At 32.8% G+C, this 22,835-nt stretch overlaps 1 protein-coding gene across 1 annotated transcript; it reads left to right on the top strand.

Annotated features, from left to right (window-relative positions):
- Positions 1-1,202: 1,202 nt before the first annotated feature.
- Positions 1,203-22,579, top strand: LOC129234604 (uncharacterized). Its single transcript, XM_054868632.1, has 3 exons — positions 1,203-1,446; positions 14,465-14,556; positions 22,210-22,579. Exons 1-3 carry the CDS (start codon positions 1,335-1,337, stop codon positions 22,357-22,359), a joined length of 354 nt encoding a protein of 117 aa, XP_054724607.1. The 5' UTR covers positions 1,203-1,334; the 3' UTR covers positions 22,360-22,579.
- Positions 22,580-22,835: the final 256 nt, after the last annotated feature.

Here is a 22,835-nt window from a genome sequence, read left to right as displayed (position 1 = left end):
TTTTTTTTCTTCAAATTTCACTTAAATCCAGAGCAGAGCAACAATTTCAAACTAAACGTAATACATAAAGTTTTATGTAAGCTTATATCACACGAAATTTATGTATGGGAGGAGGAGAAAGAAAGTAACTATGGTAAGTGAAAACGAAACACAATGTGATAAATATAAGCTATAAACTAGATCAACGCTTGTAATAAATAGCACTTTCTTGTAACATTATTTGTAATTGTTCACTAATAACTAACGATAAACAATTTTTTTTCTCAATATACAGAGTGTTAATATTTTTTCTAATCGTTTTTAAAGATAAATCGAACGAAATAAAAAGAAAAAAAAAGGTTATTTCAGCAAAAGTAATTAATTAAACAAAAACGAAACTAAATATTGGTGCACATAATACAGTGAACTATATTAAGTTATATGAGCTAATATCGCACGAAATTTCTGTGTGTGGGGGGTGGTGCAGGATAAAGAAACTCGGTGTAACAGAACCAAATATTGGAATAAAAGAACCAAGTAATTATGGTAAGTGAAAACGAAACTTAGCTTGATAAATATAAGCAATAAACTAGATTAACGCTTGAATTAAATAGCACTTTCTTGTAAGATTCTTTTTTAATTGTTCACAATTAACTAACGAAAAAGCAGTTTTTTTTCAATGTTCAAAGTATTAATTATTTTTTTTTCTTATCGTTTTTAAAGATTAATCCACCAGAAAAAAAATGGGGGAAAAACGGCTTTTTCAGCAGAAGTAAACAAAAAAAGAAACTAAATATTATTGCACATATTACTGTGAAATATTTAATTTTAAATGAGCTTATATCATGCAAAATTTATGGGGGAGGGGGGGAGAGGGTTGATCGAAGTTACTGCATAAATTAATTGGAGTAAAAGAACTAATGAGAAAGAAGATCGAGGACACACAGAATTAATGTCTAAATTCTAGAACAAATATAAGAAAGAAAGTAATTTTAGGTCCATCGTGCGATATTATTGAGTTGCAACAAATTTTTCGTATCAATGGCCCCAAACTAGCTAACTGCCGGCATCCACCCAGTCGAATACTCGGGGTCGGTTAAATCAGGCGAGCGAACTGCGAGAGATGGACCACTAGCGCCACCATTGGCGATGGAATAATCCGGTCACTTTTTCGCCCCGCTGCCAAAGGAGATGAGGCTCCTTCTTTTAGCCTCCCTGACTATAAGCTACTCGTTCTCTACAATGTCAACAATCCAGCAATAAGCTTCAGCTTTAAAAGTTTTATTTTAATTACAAATATTGATGAGCAGTATCATTTGATATCACATCTAAAAACTGATTCAACATCAATTAATATGTTTAAAAAGAAGGCATATCTTTCTGCTCGTCCCCCCATTCCCGGCAGAGAAGAAATAATGGACGATTTTGCAAATGCAAGTGCTGATGACATAGCATTCAAACCACCAGGTAAAAAAAAAAAAAATCCACAAAAAATTTATATAGAACAGCTGATTACACCTATTTTTGTTTTATCATTTTGGTCTTAAAACATTTCTCTGCACCTAATGTATGTAAAAAAAATATTAAATCAGAAAACATTTTGAACTTAGAGGGGTTTACGCGTTTTAAAATGTGCTGAATCCATTTTAACCATTTTTGGAAAATCTTTCTCTTTGTATTAGTGTGTTTGTATGCCTGTGATTGTTTTTTTTTTTTTTAAATTCTTTTTTTTTTTGCGGCCTTTCTATTATTGCGAAACTGCGGGAAATCAAACGAAATTGTGTGCACATGTGAATTGGTTCTAATTAGTTTTTAACACCAATTCCTCTTTTAAAGTAGAGCTACTGACGGCTATATCTCAAGAAGTAATGCAAGGATCCAAACAAAAATTGGTCCAAAGGGCAATTCCATGATAAGGTCAACCAGATGATCAAATTTTCAAAATTAAAATTTCTAAATAAATGAGGTGTCATTTTAAAGGTAAAGAACTTTATATTTTGAAATGCCTGTCTAGAATTTGATCACTTCAGTTATAAATAAGTTGCAGGAGGTTAAACTAAGGTCAACATCTTGAGTATTTTCAAACCATATTTGGTGACTCTCGAAGAAATTCTCTTTTTTCCAAAAAATACATACTAATATTATGAATTGAGATAAATAACTTTTTAAAGATACAATGTGTTGCTGGTGATGTTGCAAAAATGTGTCAAAACATAATTTATTTTGATTTGTAAAGTAATTCCTCTGGGATACATTACGTGTTTTACGTCCGACACCAAAATGCACAATTAATTATGCTGACTGCTAAGCCAATAATTTTAAAGCTACATGCATGTATTTTTGGGTACAAAGTAAGATTTTCAATCTCATTGATGTAACCTATTTTCATTTTGTAACAAGTGAATATTTTTTACTAAAATCTAGGTGTCGGACGTAAAAAATTTTTTACGTCCGACACCATTTACGTCCGACACTATTACATTCCTTTAAACAAAATATGTTTTCAACTGTGTTTCTCCTTTTTTTGCCTTTAATTTCAAAGTTAAAGCGAAACATGCATAAAAAACAACTAGTAAATTTACTGTATATACATTTAGGGCTGATAGGGGTAAGTAGGACCCCTTTTGAGAAAAGGTGCGTTGAATGAACGTAATACAGTTGATTAAGATTAATTTTGGCAAATTTGCTAAAACTATAAGTGGGAAAAAAATTGGAAACACTAAATGACTGCGTCTGTGTAAAGTTGGCTAAGGAAGAACAATTATCAACATTCAACCCATACAGTGGCGCACACAGGAATTTTGCAAGGGGAGGGTCCAAGATCGAAAGCCTCATTCTCATATCATAACCCCAATACGCCGTCAAACATATTGACTCGATTTTTTTTTATTCTCGAGAACGAAATACAGTAAAAAATAAACTTTTGAACAAATAATTAGCATTATTAATTGAAATATACTTAAATAAATTACCAGAAGGCAAAATAATATACGCATTAACTTTTCTCATATTTAAAAAATGGATTCAAGAAATCAAATTCATCGTTGCAGAAGCACCATATGATTATAGAAGTTCATAGAATCTCATTTGATGTAATCTGTAATTACAAAACTAAAAACATTTTTTTTTAGTGTATTCAATTTATAATCACCATTCTGCTTGTTATAGGCAATTCGTTATAGGAAAAGTGAACAATATTTTAAATAATCTTTTATCATGAGGATTTTTTCCCCACTTATTAGACTTTGACAATGACCTTCGGGAGGGGTCCGGACCCCCTGGACCCCTCCCTTGTGTGCGCCACTGAACCCATATAAATCTTGATGGTTTTCTTTCAGCTAAGTTTCACAAATAACTAATCACCAGCTTTTGTAGCTGAACTATCAGCTATCTATTAAGTCATCATAGTTGTCTTGTATTTCACTAATATAAATATTTCATCAGAGTTGCTTTTGATTTTCAAATCCTCACTGTTATGGGGTGAACTACTTACCCCATAGTGTGGGGACCTGTTATAGCGAAATTTTACGGGGTAAGTGGAGCCCCTCCTCTAAAAGTTTTTAATAATATTTTATTCAAAAATTCTGATTGCAGTATGCTCTTGAAGTTAAACTGTACATGAATGTTTAATGATCATAAAAAAATAAATGCTAACCGAGAAACACTTTTTGAAAAATGCTGCTTAAACTCGCCAAAAAACAATTTTCAGATTTTTTTTTACTAAGTTTTCTGACCTAGAAAAAAAATTCCACGGAACTCAAATGTATGCAAAACTAATCACTGTGATGAACCATGACATGATCAGTGTAAAAAATTATAAAAACCATAAGGTTATTTCAGTTTTTGGGTGTGAGACCCATTTACCCCAGTGTCCCACTCCCCCCAATCAACCCTACTTTTGAATTTACTTGTTAAATTTTGTTTCAGTATATGTAACCTATATAATTTACATATTTATAACTGTAATCATTGTTATGTATTTACATTTATGAGCAATAGTTTACGTCCAATATGAACAATTTACGTCCGACACCAAGCTAAAAATATTTTTTTAAATAATTTTATTCCTTATAATATCATTTGAAAACTGTGTAATATGCTTCAATCATAAGTATACTTTAAAATTATGCTGTTTTTAAAATTAAAATGTAAGCCAATTCACAGACTTTTAATAATTTTTAAGTGAACCATCAATTTTACTATTTGTGTGTTTACGTCCGACACCAACTCTTTAAATTTTTTTAATCTATACTTTAGGGATCTATTTTGAAAAACTAACAAGATTTTTTATTCAGTGGGATGTAGTAAGTATCTTGTAAATAAATTTGATCATTTTGGAACAGTTTGTACTTGTTAAATGGAATTAAAACTGAGAAATTTTTCTTCATTTTTTACGTCCGACACCATGGAAATGCTCCAAAGATTTGATTTTGGTGCCATTAGCTACAAAAGGGGTGGCAAAATCAAATGTTCTTTCTCGTTCGTTATGAATACTACATCTGGTAAAGTAAAGCAAGGATTCAGATAATATTTGGTATACAGGTGAACCTGTGTGAAAACATGGTGCTGACTGAACTTTTGTGGCAGTCCCTCCAAAGAGGACTGATTTATGTCATTATTTGTGCTAGCTAGGCAGCAATTAAGTCAACAATTTCAAAGATGAATTACTTTTAAATGCTTTTACAGACAATTGCTTCAAGAATGGTTAAGGGTTCGGGGTCAAACAAAATATCAAAACATTTGAAAATTGTCTAGGATTCTGTTAAGCCCAGTTTCATCTTTGTGGGACTTTAACTACCACAGATATTAATTATAAACCAAATTAGTATTCTTTTGTGATTTCTGTAACTAAAACATACTTGCATGCATTTAAAATAATGTTAACAGGTGCAGATTCAGAGGGGTAGGGGTAGAGATGAAAACAGTCGGAAACAAGACCGTTTTTCTCCGAAGGGGGTTTATTTTCACTTCGGTCCAGAAAAATTGAAAAATTGTTTTTTTCAACTTTTCAGGAAGTTTCAATTGAAATTTTCATCAAAAAGTGATGAAATTAGAAGTATCTCATAATTAAATATGATGCTTTTTCCTTCTCCCCCACCCCTTCCTTGTATATTAAAATACTGTCTAGTTTTGACACTGCAAGTTGTTTTATAATAATATAGTTTGCATATAGATCAAAAAACATTTAATACTTTTTGCACAAAAAAAGAAACTTTTTTTCCCAAAATTATCTCAATAATATCGATTAGGTGAACCGTTAGAGGTGGGGGTATATTTATATCTATTAGGGCTGGGCGATGTAGGAATTACTGCATCGATGTAGGAATTACTGCATGGTGATGCATTGTCAACCTTACATCACGATGTACGCATTATTTTTTTTTAAAAACTTTAATAGCTTTGCTTATAACCACACATTAAACCTTCTTTAGCAAAACCAATATCCTTAGTGAAGTATTTATTTTCATTCTTCATAAAACAAACAAGCGTAACTTTACACAGAACTATGATTCTGCTGACTGTGTGAACCAAACGTATATCTGTCATGCTAAGCACAAAAGTGGAACATACAGTTGAACTCAAACTGAGATATTGCGTGGTTCATCCACATAATTGATTCAGATGTCCTTTTTTTATTCAGATTTTTTTAAAAAATAGTTTCTAATCAAATGACCCTATAACATTTTATTTATTAACTAAAACACGAAACAGAGAACAGAGAACAACTTGGTTACAATAACTCATTTTTGTTCAAAAGTGCAGGTATAGTTGGGAAACTGGAACTGGAAGTTTAAATTTCGGTTCAGCTTTAAAAACCACTGTGCAGCTTTAGTTTTGGGTTTCTATTGGAGAGATAAAGAAAAATTAATTTAGTTTTGATTTGGACTAAGACTGAATTGGAAAGAATTATATCTCAATAGCTTTCATTTTCAAAGTAAAGTTACGTTGCAAGGAAGAGATATCGTACTTTTTTTTCAAAAAATGTCAATCATGTTTGAAAGTCAATAATAAATATTAATATTTCAAGTTTCAAATGCAATCTAAAATAGAAATGTAATTGTTATGATTAGACATAACTTTCCCAATATTATTGGTTGAATGACGATTTGACTTATTTCTGGTGTTTGACCAAGAAATTTCTAAGGCTATTTTTTTCTAATTAAACTTACCTGTAAGTGTATAAAGCAGAAAAAGAAGATGTGTGGATTGCATACATTTTTTAATGCTTAATCCTTTATATGTTCCAAGGAAAAATCAATATACAATACTATTAAGAAACCCTATTTTTTTTCATTAAAAAAAAATTCAAGAAAAAACCCAGTAGAAAACCGTTTTTTTTCCCCCACTTCAAAATTTCCGGAAATTTTACGTTCCTAGGTAGGGCTCATGAACCCCCCCCCCACACAAACCAATCAAAAATTGCCAAAAACTACATTTTGTGGATATATTTTTAAAAAAATTGCCTCCGAGCACCTATTTATGCCAAAAAAATACCCAGCCCCTCTGGACCCCTTCCAAAACGAGAACCTTGATTTGCCCCTGAATATCAATCAGAAGAAGGATTTTTTCTGCAGTTGTTGGAAGTAGTTTAACACTTCCAAGTTATAGGTAAAGAAGTGGAGTGGACCAATTTTAGCAAATTTTTAATAAAATTCTAAGTCTTTCAATCAATGTAATTGTTGCCAGGCGATTGGAGAAATCTCATAGCATTTAGAATTTTTATCTGTTGCTATCTTCTATTTGTTAACAATTAAAGTTCTTGTAATTAGCTTAACCAAGATTTTTTTAACAATTTTCTCTTTTGATTCCAGTGATGTTCCCATCAAATTTCCTGAGGGTATACTCCCAGTAATCAAATATGCACAATGTGTGTATGAGATCACATACATAATATGTCATAATATGAAATTTTTTAGAAGCTATAAGGTATATACGCTATATGTCTAAAAAATGTTTGAGAGGGTACAGTGTATATGGAGTGTACCCTATGGGAACACCACTGCTTGGTTTTGCTTTTGTGAAAAAGCAAAATTGAGTAGTAGCGATTATACCTAAGAATTCATAATAAAGATATATAGAAGAAAGTTCCGTGATGGCCACAATGTACTAGTTTTTTTTATGAGAGTGTTGCCATCACTGTAATTTCTAAATAAATTGATGCTATTAAGGCTATATTATGATTATTTTATGATATAATTGATGCTATTAAGCTAAACTATCTTAAAAATCCTGATGTGACCAAGATCTTTGTGTTGTTGTTGCATGCCCCCATGGTCAGCAGAGCTAGACCAGGTCCATGAATTTGTTTACCTTCAAGAAATCCAGCACCGTCACTGGGTCTTCAGTCAAATCCCTCCTGGAGAGCCCCAGATATGACAGTATATAGTCAGGCGAGGCCTGCTCAACGGAACACTTGGAACAAGTCTGAAAGGTCTTCGACCCCTCTAAAAATTTTAAAGTTTTAAGATGTCCACTACGAAAACGCGCAAGAGTTGTTTGTTACTGTCTATCAAACCCAGGGGTCAGGGAGCCACCAGGTCGTGAACATCTGTACCAGTGGTGTTCTGGCTGGACAATCCAAGGGATATTATCCCTGTGTTTAATCTTTGAGTGGATCTCCTGTTAGGTGAGTGATGCCGTTGGCTCTGAGACCTCAGCAGCACCAGCTTTCGCCAAGGTATCCGCGATCTCATTACCCTCTATTTCCACATGGGAAGGGATCCACTGCATGTGAATTTGATGAGAGACGGAAAGTTGTTTTAGTTTGTTGAGTATTGAGACTCCTACACTATCTCTCACACTTTGCCATCTGGTCAGGTGCTGTATTGCACTTCTGCTATCGGACAGAATCCAAATTTCAATTACATGGGGGGGGGGGAGAAGCTCCAGAGAGTCTAGGGCTTCATCAATGGCTATTAGTTCACTACGGAACACAGAGCAGTAATCAGGGTTTCTCCTCTGAATCCTCAAGTCAAGGTTTTGCGATTTGATGTAAATTCCACTACCAGAGTGGTTATTATCGTCTCTACTGCCATCCGTGTAGACTCGAATAGCGTCAATTGGAATCTTTCTAATTCTCTCTAGAGCTACTTGTCTTAAATAAGCTGGAAGATCTGTTTGCTTATTCACTTGAACCGGTAAGTCAGGATGTAAAAAGACGCCGTCAAGATCATCCGCTGGGTCTAGACATTGATGTGATTCCACGATGTGATGTCCATTGATGTGATTCTATCAGATGATGTGATTTAACGGTATCATCGATTATATTAAGAGAGGCTAATTGGCTGAAGGGACTGTTCCTTTTGAACCTTTGGTTATTACGCCAATTTTTGAAGTAAATAGAGGTACGATTTTGTGTACCAAGAGCTCTGAGCTTGTTGTAATATTTTGTTAGGTATGCTCGTCTCCTCAGACTTAGTGGCTGAAGGTTTGCCTCATAAAGCACAATATCACTAGGACAAGTGTTTCTCAGCCCTGTAATAATCCGGGCAGCGCTGAGCTGGATTTTTTCGAGTTTTTGCAGATTTGTAGCACAGGCAGAGCAATAAATTGGGATGTCATACTCTAAGATTGGTCTGATTAGTGAGATATACGTGTTTCTGATTGTTCCAGCATTAGACCCCCAATCACGCCCAGAGATGTACCTCAAGATGTTTAGTCTCTTTCTAGCCTTAAGCACAAGATGATCAATATGACTGTTTCCCAATATTTCAGGGTCCAACACAAATCCCAAATATTTTGAATGTTTATCCACATTCAACAATTGACCATTCAGTAAAATATTGGGATGGTACTTATAGATCTTTCTGTTAGTAGTAAAGAAGGCTACCATAGATTTAGTTGGATTAAAACACAGTTTGTGATCATCAGAGAAATTCCGAATGTCTTCTAAGACTTGGTTAATGACACTCTCCAAGCTCTGCAAGTCAGAATCGGACTTCCAGAGGACAATGTCGTCCGCGAAAACGCCAACTTCACATTTTCCCTTAACAATTTTTTCAATGCCTGATAAGTAAAGTGAGAACAGAGTTGCGCTCAGCACTGGACCCTTGATGTACCCCTTGAGAGATCCTTAAACCTCCTGGAGAGGGAATTGTTATACTTCACTTTGATAAATCTATTTCTCAAGAATCCGTATATCCAGGGAAGAGCTTTACCACCAATTCCAAATTTTTTAGATAGTTTTATAATTAGTAAATTATTCCAGACTTTGTCAAAAGTTTTTGACAAGTCCAGGAAGACTGATTGTATGATTAGTCGGTTTCCTGTTTTGGGCATCTCTAATCTCCTGACAGAAGTAAAGTACTTGGTCAGTAGTGCAGTGTCTCTCTCTGAAGCCGTACTGCTCCTCTGGGAAAAGAGTGTGCGAATGTAGGTGAATAGTGAGTCTTCTTAGAACCATTTTCTCCATGATTTTGCATGCAATACTGGTTAGGGCTATAGGTCGATAGCTCTCCGGGGAGCTGTCGGTTTTGCCAGGTTTCTTACTAGGTATGACTGTCGCTCTCCTCCAATCCCTAGGAAGATGTCCCTTATTCCAGGAACAATTAATAATATCCAGGAACCTTTGCCTTCCAAATTCACTAAGATGATCTAACATTTGATCATGAATGCCGTCAGGTCCAGGTGATTTATTCAGGCTAGTTTCTCTAACTGCAGCCTTGAGTTCACTCATGCCAAAATCTTTACTGAAAATGTTGTTTTGACTATGGTTATTGCTGCGGCAGCCATGTACAATATCGCTTGCCTTGATTTTGACTTTTATGTCTTTGTCAGTAAAGTTCAATTTACTTATTCGTTGGTAATGTAAACCTAACAGGTTGGCCGCTTGTTCGCTCTCGGCCATTTCACCACTGTCACTCTGTATTGTGTTACTCTGCTCTACCTGTGGTTGTTCTTTGCTTATATTTTTAACCAGTTTCCATAGTTTTCCATTATCTGTTCTTGAGTCGAGTCCCGAGCACAATTCGTTCCATTTGTCACGTTTAATTTGAACATATAGTCTTTTAATTTTTGCTTTGATTTTATTCAATTCAGTTCTTGCGAGATTACCGTTGTCCGAGCCCTTAGATTAAAGGACTCTTTTACGTTCCTCCCATAAAGGTTGTAGTAAGGGTGATTTGCTAGTTAAGTAGGGTTTTTCCCCCTCAATTGACCCCGTGGTATATATTTCCTGGCTGCTTTTAATATCGCCGATTTAAATGAGCACCAGTTCCATTCCACACTGTCTCTGAGAGGATTCTTCTTTAACTCATTGTCAACAGACTCTGCAAATAATTGCCAGTCCGCTTGTTTAAAAAGGTGGTCACTAGTTGTCTCTTTTTTAGTTTCATTAATATCGGAAGATGGTCACTCCCCAAGTTGTTCAAGACCATTCAACTACATCCAGGACTGATATCTGTGCTGACGATTGAAATGTCAAGAGCTTCTTTCGTGTTATAACTATATGAAGAATGAGTGGGAGTGCCATTGTTAAGAATAGTAAAGCCTCTGTCATTAATCATGTTAAGTAATTGATTTCCTCTTGTATTTGCTAAGGAGCAGCCCCATAAGGGGTGTTTGGCATTAAGATCTCCTCGACAGATAGTACCTACATTAAGTAAGTCTTGCAGATCGATTGGAAGATTATTAAGGTCAGGGGGATGGTACATATTGAAGATATTAAGAGACATTGTAAGGATCAGGCAGGTTGTGATTGTTGACATTTTTAATTTTCTTTATTTTTGCAAATGTTGTTCCTTATCATGAATGTAATGTTTGTGCAAAATATGAGCTTTGTCTGCCTTACCGTTTTTGGGAAATTAAATTTTTAAATTTAGGGGCGTGGCACATTTTTGCGTGTTTTTCAAATTTGCAGATTTTGAAGTTCTTGTTTCTTCTTGCGCTCCTATAATGACATGGATTTTTAAATTCTATACTATTATATGGTCTTCTTAGATACTATTACAGCTGTCAAATCGGTGTCACTACGAGGGCGACGGCCACAAACTCCGTTTAAAAATGTCCGAAAATGAATATTTTCACTACATTCAATGCCATTTTTTTCAAAGCGCCTTCATGATGACACCAACGTTTTTACATACATTCCCAGCTACACTTGCATACATCAAAAATATTATAAAATTGGTGTCACTATAAGGGCGCCAGAAGATATTGGAACTTTTTTGTGATAAATTTCACGAAAATGCAAATGTTTAAAATCTAACTACTACTCTCGCCCTCATAGCAGAGATCTGAAACTAATTGAGTTTGATAACCAACATGTTCGTCTAACATATGAACTAAAAAAATCGATGTCACTCCAATTACTTTCGGAAATATAATCATTCGAAATCAGTATGTTATAGAGTTATTTAAAAAAAGACTTTTCTAATTCGAATGGCTTTTTGCACGGTTTGTTTTAAAGTTTTATACAAAATTAGTGCAGTGACACCCTAAAATAATATGTTTCTAATGATTTTTATAAAAAAAAAAGCTTTATAAAAAGCATTAGAAACGCAGTAAATCGATATAGGTACAGACGGACGTATTGTGTAATGTGCATTATAGGCTAAAATAGTCGTACTAATATTCATGTTTTTTTTAACCATACTAATTTTTTATCTGTCATTTATATTGAAGAAGCAACTATTTATAACATAATGTCTTAAATAGTTATAAACATAATGTATTATATAGCGAGCATTCAGAATCTGAAACATAATTTGAGGATGACGTAGACTAAAACAAAGAAAACATAAGAAATCAAATCACCCAGTTTCAGAAAGACGGTCATCTCTAATTGATATCTGGTAATTTTGTAGCACTAAAGCTTGGGAAAACATGGTACCCCGGAGAAGTAGTAGAAGTTGATCATTTGCTAATCCGAATACAACTAGCCCCCTCATAGCAGAGATCTGAAACTAATTAAGTTTGATAACCAACATGTTTGTCTAACATTTGCACTAATAAAATTAGTGTCACTCTTACTACTTTTGGAAATATAATCATTCGAAGTTAGTATGTTGTGGTGTATTTTTTTTCATTTATTATCTTTTTTTTAATTTATTTTATTTGTTTATGCATTTTTTAATTTAATCTTATCACACCCAGATAGTGTTTTTGATAATATTTAGTTTTAATTTATTACAAAGAAGTAACGTTTAACATAAACAGCTTTGGGCAGTAAGAGCGTCTTTATCTTGAAAAGAAAAGGCTCGTTTTGATAGATGTACAGGTGTATCTATTGTGCATAATATGTTTAGATTATCATACTAATATTGGCCTTTTTCCGGTCAAGTAAATTTATTTATTCCAATCCTTCTTGCCATGCATTTGACCTTTACTTGCAAATGGTCAACTTGTACTATTTCTCCGGGATAGCATGTTTTCCTAAGCTTTAGTGCTACAAAATTACCAGATATCAATAAGCGATGACCGTCTTTCTAACACTGGGTGATTTCATTTTTTATGTTTTCTTTTTTTTAGTATACGTCATCCTCAAATTATGTTTCAGATTCTGAATGCTCGCTATATAATACATTATGTTTATAACTATTTAAGATATTATGTTATAAATAGTTGCTTTTTTAATATAAATAACAGATAAAAAAATAGTATGGTTGAAACAATATGAATATTAGTACGACTTTTTTAGCCTATAATGCCCATTACACAATACGTCCATCTGTACCTATATCGATTTACGGTGTTTCTAATTCTTTTTATAAAGCTTTTTTTATAAAAAGCATTAGAAACATATTATTTTAGGTGTCACTACTGCAATTTTATATTCAAGTTTAAAACAAACCGTGCAAAAAGCCATTCGAATTAGAAAAGTCTTTTTTTGAATAACTCCATAACACACTAATTTCGAATGATTATATTTCCGAAAGTAACAAGAGTGACACCGATTTTTTTAGTTCATATGTTAGACGAGCATATTGGTTATCAAACTTAATTAGTTTCAGATCTCTGCTATGAGGGCGAGAGTAGCAGTTAGATTTTAAACGTTTGCATTTTTGTGAAATTTATCACATAAAAGTTCCAATATCTTCTGGCGCTCTTATAGTGACACCAATTTTATTACATATTTTTGATGTATGCAAATGTAGCTAGGAATGTATGTAAAAACGTTGGTGTCATCATGAAGGCTCTTTGAGAAAATTGGCATTGAATGTAGTAAAAATATTCATTTTCGGACATTTTTAAACGGAGTTTGTGGCCGTGGCCCTCATAGTGACACCGATTTGACAGCTGTAATAATATCTAAGAAGACCATATAGTAGTATAGAATTTAAAAATCCATGTCATTATAGGGGAACTTAAAGTAACAAAAACTTTAAAATCTGCAAATTTGAAAAACACGCGAAAATGTGCCACTCCCCCTAAATTAAAAAATTTAATTTCCCAAAAACGGTAAGGCAGACAAAGCTCATATTTTGCCCAAACATTACATTCATGATCAGGAACATCATATGTGAAAATAAGAAAAATTAAAAATGTCAACAATCACAAATACCGTAAACTGCCTGATTCTTACAGACATAGGCTCTTAAGTGACCTTCCTCTCCAGAAAATCCTTATACCTTGAATCTCGAGACTGGATCTATCAATTAAATCTCGATTTATATCTATACTCCGATATTTGATGTCTCTGAGAAGAAAAGCCAATCCTCCGCCACTCCTGCTCTGTCTATCTACCCTATATATGTTGTAACGCTTGATTTTGTAGGTTTTGTAAGATCTTTGTAGGTTTTTTGACTAATCACATTGCTTATTGTTCTCACTTGACGGTTTTGATGTCCTATGATTTTATTTTTTCCCCTCCTCCCTCTGCAGCATCACTGTCAACCGTCCCCTCCCGATGCTGCACCTTTGGTGAAATCCGTCTCCAGGTTGCGTCCATATCCTACACACATGCGCATGCATACACACACCTATACACGCACACATACACACAAGCTCACATACAAAACACATATGCACACACACACATACCCACACATTCATGCCTGCACACAAACACACACGCCAACATACACACTGGTGATTGCAAAAAAAAAAACAAAATTTGAATTCAAAATTTCAAAATTCAAATTTTTTTTTGAAATTGAATTTATGTATTATATTAATTATATATTCTGATAAAGCTTTGCTTTTCTTCGTGGACAAATTTCATTATTTCTCAAACAAAATATCTTCCTTAGGAAGTAAGAAATTAATTCTTTCTTGCAAAAGCATAGAATATAACACAATAATTTTGATATTGCACATTGTACTGCTGGTTATTTTCTTTGTTTAAATGAATTATTATCTTAAGTACACTTCCTTCTCTAATTAACAGTACTCATTAAAATTATTAACATTGGTAGTATTTCAGATTAATAAAATAGATTAGAAAATCATTATTAATGTTTGAATGCATTTGTGTCATGAAATGCTTAATGTTTTATTTAAATTTTTTCTATTCTCATTTTTGATTGAAATGCCCTTTATTTCTTAGATAAAAACCAACAACTCAGCATATCTGAAAAATCACATGTTGATTCTAAATCAAAGAATGAATATTTAAGTTCATCTGATGCTTATTCAAAGGTAACATTTTTAGACATATAATTCATAATTCTGCCTTTTTTAAAAAATTTGACTGTCATCATTTGATGCCTTTGCCAGAGCTGGCTCTGAATAATTTTGCCGCCCAAAGCAATGTTGACAAGTGCCGCCCCCGGTCTTAAAATTATCTGTGTATTCTTTAGATCATAGAGTTTACTCTCATGTATTGCTGCAATTTGAGCTGCAAAGAAAAAATTCTATGGAACAAATTTGAATTTTTCTGTTTTTTTTTTCTTTTCTTTTTTTTTTTTTTTTTTTGTCTCCTTACGTTTTGCTATCATGAAATCGCCCACCCCTAAAATCTGCTGTCCTAGGCAGTGGCGCAGGTCGCCTACCCCAGGAGCCGGACAATGGCCATTGCATAAATGAAACATCCATTAGAAAGCAAGTGATGCTCCCGGATTTGTAGACAGCTGGACCAGTCCAGCTTTTAAAGCTGGACATTTTTGATAGTTGATGTCTTCAATTTTCGTAAAAATTTCAGGATGTGTTAGTGATAATATAATGAGAAAAAGTGAAGTTTCTTTTTTTAAAAAACTGATTTGTTTGTCCTTCAGTAGGGGTCAAAGTTTAAGGTAATGAAAAAAAAAAGCTAAATATGAGATTGATTTGCTTCAAAAGCAATGAGTGAATCAAGCCAATTCTTTTAAATAAGGATACTACTTGATGCTAGGTACATTTTAGTATAAATATTTTCGTGCCTCACTCATGACTTTTAGGACAAAGGTCAATTGAAAATGCAATTTATAAAACTTTTTTTGCCTTGTTTGGGCCCGGATATCTGCTAAAGCCGTGAGTAATCCTCGGAAATAAGTATATGATTAACTACTCATCACAGTATAGTGCTACGAAAAGTATAAAATAGCTTTCGTTTCTCTTGGCTTTAGTAGTTAAACGGTCTCAAAATCGATGATTTTTTAAAAATGGCCAAGTTTAGAGGTCGATAACATTGATCGCGACGGGTCAACAGCTTCGGGACACAGCTGTAGTTATAGTGGTGTAGTTTACGGTCTAAGTTAAAAACCCATGGCAACTAATCAACTTTTTTAATTACACTGTCTCAAAGTTGATAATTTGAAACAACAAGAGTCAAAGTTTTAGGTCAAAAATTCTATAACACCTGAGTCAATAACTTTGTGCAAGAGCTATAATTATGTTCTACATGTTGTAGTTTCAGACTCATGTCAGAAAACCATGAGATTTAATCATCTTACCTAACTAAATGGTCTCAAAAATGATGATTTCAGTATAAAAGGGCGTTTTTTCACGAGTTTTTAGGGGAAACCCAGGCAACGTGAATACCTTAAGCTTTTCTTGATTATTGTCGTTTACTTATAACTTTTGAAATTGGAACAAATGTTTATAATCAGTCTTCATTTAATGAACTTGCGTAATGCAATAACAGTTGTCCTTAATATTAATTACACTATTAGATATAAGGCCAGTTTTCAACGATGGCATAAATATCCACTTTGCCCAACACCCCGGGTAAAATTGATTCGTTACTAGGGCAAAGCGAACAGCAACATTATTTGTCATGAAACTAAACATTAAAAATAAAATAACTATCGAAAATTAAAGGAACATATCCGAAAACCATTTTTTTGCTACAATGGTAATTATTGTAGTTATTGCAAACAAAGAAATTAAATTTAAAAATAAAATAAACGCCGAAAATAAAAGGAACATATTTGAAAACATTTTTTTGCTGCAGTGCTAATTATTGTTGTTATTACAAACAAAGAAACTAAACTTAAGAATAAAATAAGCATTGAAAATTAAAGGCTCATATTAAAAAGCATTTTTCTACAATACTAATTATTGCAGTAATTATTGTAACAAGCAAGGAAATGTTTTAAAAAAGTCAATATCTAAAATTTAGGAACATATAAAAAAGAAAAAAAAAATCATTTTTCTTCTACAATACTAATCATTGCAGTTATCACAAACAAAATCATTACCATATTCGAATGCTGAACACTCTGTATGACACCACTGAGTACTAACACATTGTATCCTGTTTTCCATTGACTGATCATCTTCTTCAATGAACATTTTATCACAGAAAATGCGCCTTACATCATCAAATTTCTATACTTCCTTATTCTTATCATTCTCTTATGCAGTTCTATGTTTTGTAGCAGAGATTTTTGATTAGTCTTTTTGGTACTTGGTCTTTTTAATAGTCTTCTGAGAAGCTTTAGTCGAAACTTCATCTAGTTACTTCATGACAGTCTTTTTGGATTTTTCAAATTTTTGTCTCTGACTGTCCTTTACTGGAGTACTTGTCTAGAGTGTAGATATCTGTAGTTTTTGTTTACGTGTTGTTATTGGTTTAACAGGCTAAGGAATAGGTAGTAAGACTGAATGACTGTAGCAGTTCGTAGAACATCCAGGTTTGGGTGAAGCGGCGGGAACATCATTGTCTTGGATTTATTCTGTTGTTTTAGATCCTATGAAAGTATAAGGACGGTCTTCAATGGTAGTATTGTCTTGGGATCTTAATATTGAGGAACTTCCAGGTTCGGATGAAGTGACTTGTTATGACCGGGCAAAGTGAATATGGTATTCACTTTGCCCAATCCGCTTTGCCCTTCAGGTACATTTTTGAGGTAAAAATTACTAACAAACCAGAGCATTTAAACTAGTCGTCTACGGATAGTTGAAAGCTACATAATCGCACATCAAATCCTACTCATAACAAAGAACATGTCACAAATAGTATTAAAGTTATAAATGAAACACTAACCTCTGTTAACTAATATTATTTTCCCCAAAACATATTTTGTTCGCTCACTGGCGTCGCGTGAGGGGAACTCGTCCCGAGGTGTTTGCCCCACACGGAGCAGCAACAGGCGACCGTTGCTATGACAACGTGGCAGCCGGCCAACTAATTATTTGGGAGTTATAGGCTAAATTCGATTTGCCCGGGGTATCCACTTTAGCCGGGTTTCCCCTACATGTGATATCGTATGAACTTCAAACTCACATATTTCTATTTCTATTCCTATTCAAGAGTCACAACTGACTTCAACTGTATTTTATGTCGAGGTCTGCATACTAGTGCCTTGCCTCCATTATTTTATATACCGATAGATGGCAGCACCATCACCGGATCGAACAGTTAATGAGAATTTAGAACTGGTCCAAGAGCTAATAGCTACCTGGTACTAGCACCCCCAGAGGTATCGTTTCACTTGGAGGACATTGAGACCACGAGCATATTTAACGTCGCCCAGTCCCCTTTAATGACGACGGTGGGTCTTCGACCAGCGGGGATCGAACCCGAGCCCCTCCGGCCCCGAGTCCAATGCCCTACCGATCAGGCTACCACGGCCAAACTCACATAAATACTAAAACGAATCAACTGCCAAATGTGCTTTAAGCTCCCAAAATTTTATGCTTCCAGTGCAATAAAGTTTTCTGTAACCTTGACCACAACATTACAATTCTTCTCACAAAGCTGATCCGCCAATTTGAAGCACTGTATTTTGGAGATCCTAGATCCTCAGGATTCGGATCTCGGAAGCTGAAAATTATCATCAGGTTAGTTTCAAAGATATCTTTACGCGTCTATAAAATTTGTTGTTTGGTTACCTCTTACAACCGTCTTCAAATAGATTACTTCTCTCATAAAACAGGTGGCCTTTTTAAACTCTTAAACTATAGGTGAGATATGCGTTTTGAATATAGTATACCTATACTTATGTATAAAAGTAATCATACGAGGTAGAATCCAAAAATTCTGGAACAACAGTCACCAATGACAACCAATGCACGAAATTAAAATTAATCCTTTTAAATGCATTGTACTGTTCTTCCTTTTGATCTTGGATGGTTTCCCCTCGCAATTGAAAGAATTAAAAGAGAAAAATGTGATTCGTATATATATATATATATATATATATATATATATATATATATATATATATATATATATATATATATATATATATATATATAATAGTAAGAATGCATAACTTTGGAGACAAAATAAACTAATATCGAAACAAGAAAAGGAAAGATTTTAGCTGTAACTGATAAAGTACACCATTGTTGTAGCTATTTGGCATTAAAATAATCAGAATATCAGTATCTAAAATTATTAGACATTTTTATTTTACATGCATGCCACGATAAGATCACTTTCAAAAAATTATAAAACATTTTGAGGGAAAAAACATGGAATGCGGTGCATATTCACTTGTTAAGCATTAAAGGGGTTCAAATGACCCAATTTTTAAATTTAAAAAAAAATGGGTTTTTGAGTAATCTCACTTCAAAAATCGCTAATTTTTGAAAATTTTCAAAATTTAAAGTTTTATTTCCATGGCTGTATGCATCTAAGGATTATAATAAAATATGCTATGAAACTATCATATAAGAGCTTTAGACTGCCATCTCCGTTTAGCAAAAAAAAAAGTTTTTTTTTCATGGAGAAAAAAATTATATAAAATCGGTAAAAGGCAGTTTTATCGCCACAAAAAAAAAAAAAAAAAAAAAAATTGGTTATCAAAAAACCTAACTAAATTTTCAAAAACAATGTCTAGATGATATATGGGTCCTTATTTATTTTTAGAAAAAATAATTATTCAAATAGGTTAAATACTTTTGAAATGGTGTCCATTTCAAATGGAGTGTTTGCTGTTTTTTTTTTCTTTCAAAATGGCCGATTTTGTGCAGAATTTTAGTAGGCTGTAACTGAAGAATAAAAAAATTTCTTGCAAAATCCTTTTGGAATACTTCATACGTCCCTTAGTTGTAACTACTGTAATTTTTTCAAAAAAAAAAAAAAAAATCAGCGATGGTCATGTAACAGGCCCTGCCTGATCTGAAATGAAATGGCTCAAATGCATTTTTCACTTCAAAATATTTTTCAATCAATTTTATATATATTTATATATATATTTATGTATGATATTTTTATATTAAAATAATACTTGAATGAGCAAAATCTCTATACTTAATTTTTGTTTTCAAACCTTGAATTTTTAACTAAGAACTTTCAGTTTACTGAATAAGTGGACAAAATGATATTTTGCATGGGGCGGTGTTTTCCGGGATGGACAAAATAGGACAGCCCTGCCCTCAAAGTTTACATTACATTCCCTGCCGCCTTGTAGTGAGGAAACTATAAATGCCTACATCAGTGGCACATTTGGGGTTAGGGGAGTTTAAGCCTTCTATTTGGCAATGGAAGTTATAAAAATGTCTTAGTGTTCAGTTTTCATGTTAGAAATCAAAGTAAAAAACAATAAACTTATCTGTTATTTGAAAAACATGTACATATTTTGTACAGCGTGCTTATAAAGTCTTCTACTGATACAGAAATTCATTTAGAAAAATCTTCACATTTAAACATAATTTGTTCTTATTTTGATTCTTTTCTCAAAATAATTTACCTTTCTGCACATGTTAACACATTTCTACTTGTGCAGCTTTGGTGCTTATGATCAGGAGCGGATACAGACTGCCATTTTAGGGGTGGTCATGGTGAAGATACTCCCCCCCCCCCCCGAACGAACCTACGGTTTTGTATGCAAACAATTTCTGAAACTGCTAGGGTGTTAATAAAAAGTAAGCACCAAATCCAATTCCCTTGGGGCATCCCTGGGAACTGCATCGTTCACAGACAGCATTTTCAGTTTTCAATGCTGGCATCACCCAGGGTTTATGATTTTTTTTCTTGAGTTTTTTTTTTTTTTTTTAAATCAAAAAAGTCGGAGTTTTCAAAATTTAAATCTTTTTAATCTAAATCAAATTTTATTGATTTTTTAAAAATCTTCAAAATTTTGTAAATAATTATTAGGTACTTTACATTTATAAACATAATATATTTCATACAATAGGATGAAAAATCAACTTTTTAGCTATTTTTAATGATAGGTAAAAGTAAACCAGTTTTAGAGTAAACAAAAGTTCTAAAATGGATTCAATTGAGGTGAAGAAGGCAATTGTTAAAACTTGATAATAAAGTAATCTGAACTAATGAACCTATTCAGCTTACTCTTAAAAGTAGGGTAAGCTCTTTAAATGCTCCATGATTTTTTAAGATTTATAAATACAGTATAATCTTTAGATAAGATGCGATTTTGTTTTATGCTTTGCTTAAAGATAAGGTTTCTCTCACCCTGTATGTTTTTAGTGTAAAATAATGTGTTAAGCAATTCCTTTCTTGATTATATATGAGTTTCTATATGCTCGAGAAAAACTGCAAATTTTTATTTTGTTCTGAACTGTAATTTTGGAGTAAAAGCAATATTGCAAGAGTCTGAAAACCTGTTAAATGCACAGAAAGCGGGATCTATGTAGTTTTGCCCAGTTGAAGTTAAGGGCGATTCTCAAAAAAATCTCCCGTGCGTAACGCTAAGTTTTTTATTTTATTCGAGTGACTATTAATTAAATATGGGATTAACTGTTATGCTTTGATAGTATATTAAAGCATGTGTTATTCCCCAACAGCATTATTTTTGGAAAGCTTTGGTTAGCTGGAAAAAATAAAAAAACTTGCAGTGTAGTTAAATTTAGAGCAACACATTTAAAAAAAAATGCAAAATTAATTTATAACAGTAAAATCAACTAATTTTTCTCAATGGTTTAAAAAAAATCACTTGATTCAAATCAGTTAGTTTGAATCAATGATTAAAAAAAAAATCTCTTGATTTAAATCATGATTTTAATTACGATTTGAATCAAGCTGATTTAAATCAACGAAACCTGAAGTCAACTATTTGTCTTTAGCTAATATTGTACCACTGGGGGGGGGGGGGACTTGATGAGACAAGGATTAAAATAAAAGGATTATGCATAAAGTTTAATTAGTTTTTTTTAAATAAATTTTCTTTATCAGTGCAATATTTTATCAACTCCTTGTTCACTATATCATGAAATAATACTTTATCAGTGTCAAACACTTTTCCTATTTATACATTTACCTTTAAGTATAATGAACCATGTATCAATTACTTCTTACAGAACAAAATAAATGTGCATTAATTTAAACAAGTAATTATAATACAATATGTTCTATTGTTTTGTTTTGAATTAGTGTCTGGGATAAAAGAAATTATTTCTCTTAACGTCTTAATGAATCAATGAAAAACTATTATACATAAAAAAAATTAAGTGTGTCTTTTAATACAAATTTAAAGAAAAACAATTTTAAACTTGAGAAAAACATTCAGTTAGGTGTGGATCCAAGTCAAGGTCTTGCCTCTTCACATGGCTGATTGCTGTTGACTTCTGCCCCCAAGTGATTAACACAACTTGTGCTATAGATTCTCTTGTTTTGCCAAGTGTGTTTCAGCCTTTTTCGGATTTCAAAAGTAGCAAATTTGACACAAAAAATCTGCTATTGAAAGCATTATTATTGATATGAAATTTCATGTAGTGTATCTTTCTCTGTTTTACATGTTTTAATTTTGTTAAATTATTATCTCTTTATTACCATTGAAATAGTGACAGTTGGTAAATAGATAATAATATCTGCCATGCAAAACTACTAGCTTTTAAAATATATTGCAGTTTTTGAATACATATTCTTTTTGACAAAAATTCAGGCCTTTAAAACATAAGTAAGGACTTTAAAGTTCTTCAAATGTCTTTAAAACTTACATTTATTGCTTATCATTGCAGGTAGATACATTTATCCAAAAGATTCATTTGCTGAACAATGAAATTTCTTTATTAGAGAAACAAAAGGAAAGTCTCAAGCAATTGGAAGAAAGTTTAACGAAAGATATGGATTCCATGAAAAAAGAAATGGGAAAAAATGTATCATCTTGATAAAAGAAAGAACAAATTATTTGGTTGAAGGTTAAAGTTCATTGTTAGAGTGAAAATTTCGTCATGGCTCATCATACATTAATGCAGTAATGATGTAAAAATACATCATCAATATTTTTACTACTCTATTGTTAAAAAACCAAATAAGAGTACAAAATTGAAATGTTTTTAAAAGTTAAAAGTCTCAAACATGTAATCTCTTTATAGTAAATAAAAGAAAGGTTTCAAAGAAATTCTAGAAGGAAGTCTGTCGGTAGGTGCTATGGGGTCCAGGAGACCCCATAGCACCTACAGCATTGAAATATTGTACAAAGTTACTTCAAGCCCAGGTGGTTTGCACCTGGGTTTTTTTTTTTTTTTTAAATTCGAATTAGTTTTTTTATAATTAATTTTTTAAGTTCAAATTTCGCTTAAATTGCCTATTATTACCTATTAAAGGGGTGAAAAATTTTCTTGCACATATTAATATTATATAT

Source organism: Uloborus diversus, chromosome 1, assembly GCF_026930045.1.
Source record: "Uloborus diversus isolate 005 chromosome 1, Udiv.v.3.1, whole genome shotgun sequence".
In the NCBI taxonomy this organism is placed as follows: Eukaryota; Metazoa; Arthropoda; class Arachnida; order Araneae; family Uloboridae; genus Uloborus; species Uloborus diversus.
This window is presented reverse-complemented; position numbering and strand designations above follow the sequence as displayed.

What these genes read in the sequence shown, in the direction of transcription:
- LOC129234604 (XM_054868632.1), top strand. Translation starts at nt 1,335, where the DNA reads ATGTTTAAAAAGAAGGCATATCTTTCTGCTCGTCCCCCCATTCCCGGC. An exon ending in CATAGCATTCAAACCACCAG is followed by an intron (nt 1,447 to 14,464) that starts GTAAAAAAAAAA and finishes TTTATTTCTTAG; the next exon opens with ATAAAAACCAACAACTCAGC. An exon ending in CATCTGATGCTTATTCAAAG is followed by an intron (nt 14,557 to 22,209) that starts GTAACATTTTTA and finishes TTATCATTGCAG; the next exon opens with GTAGATACATTTATCCAAAA.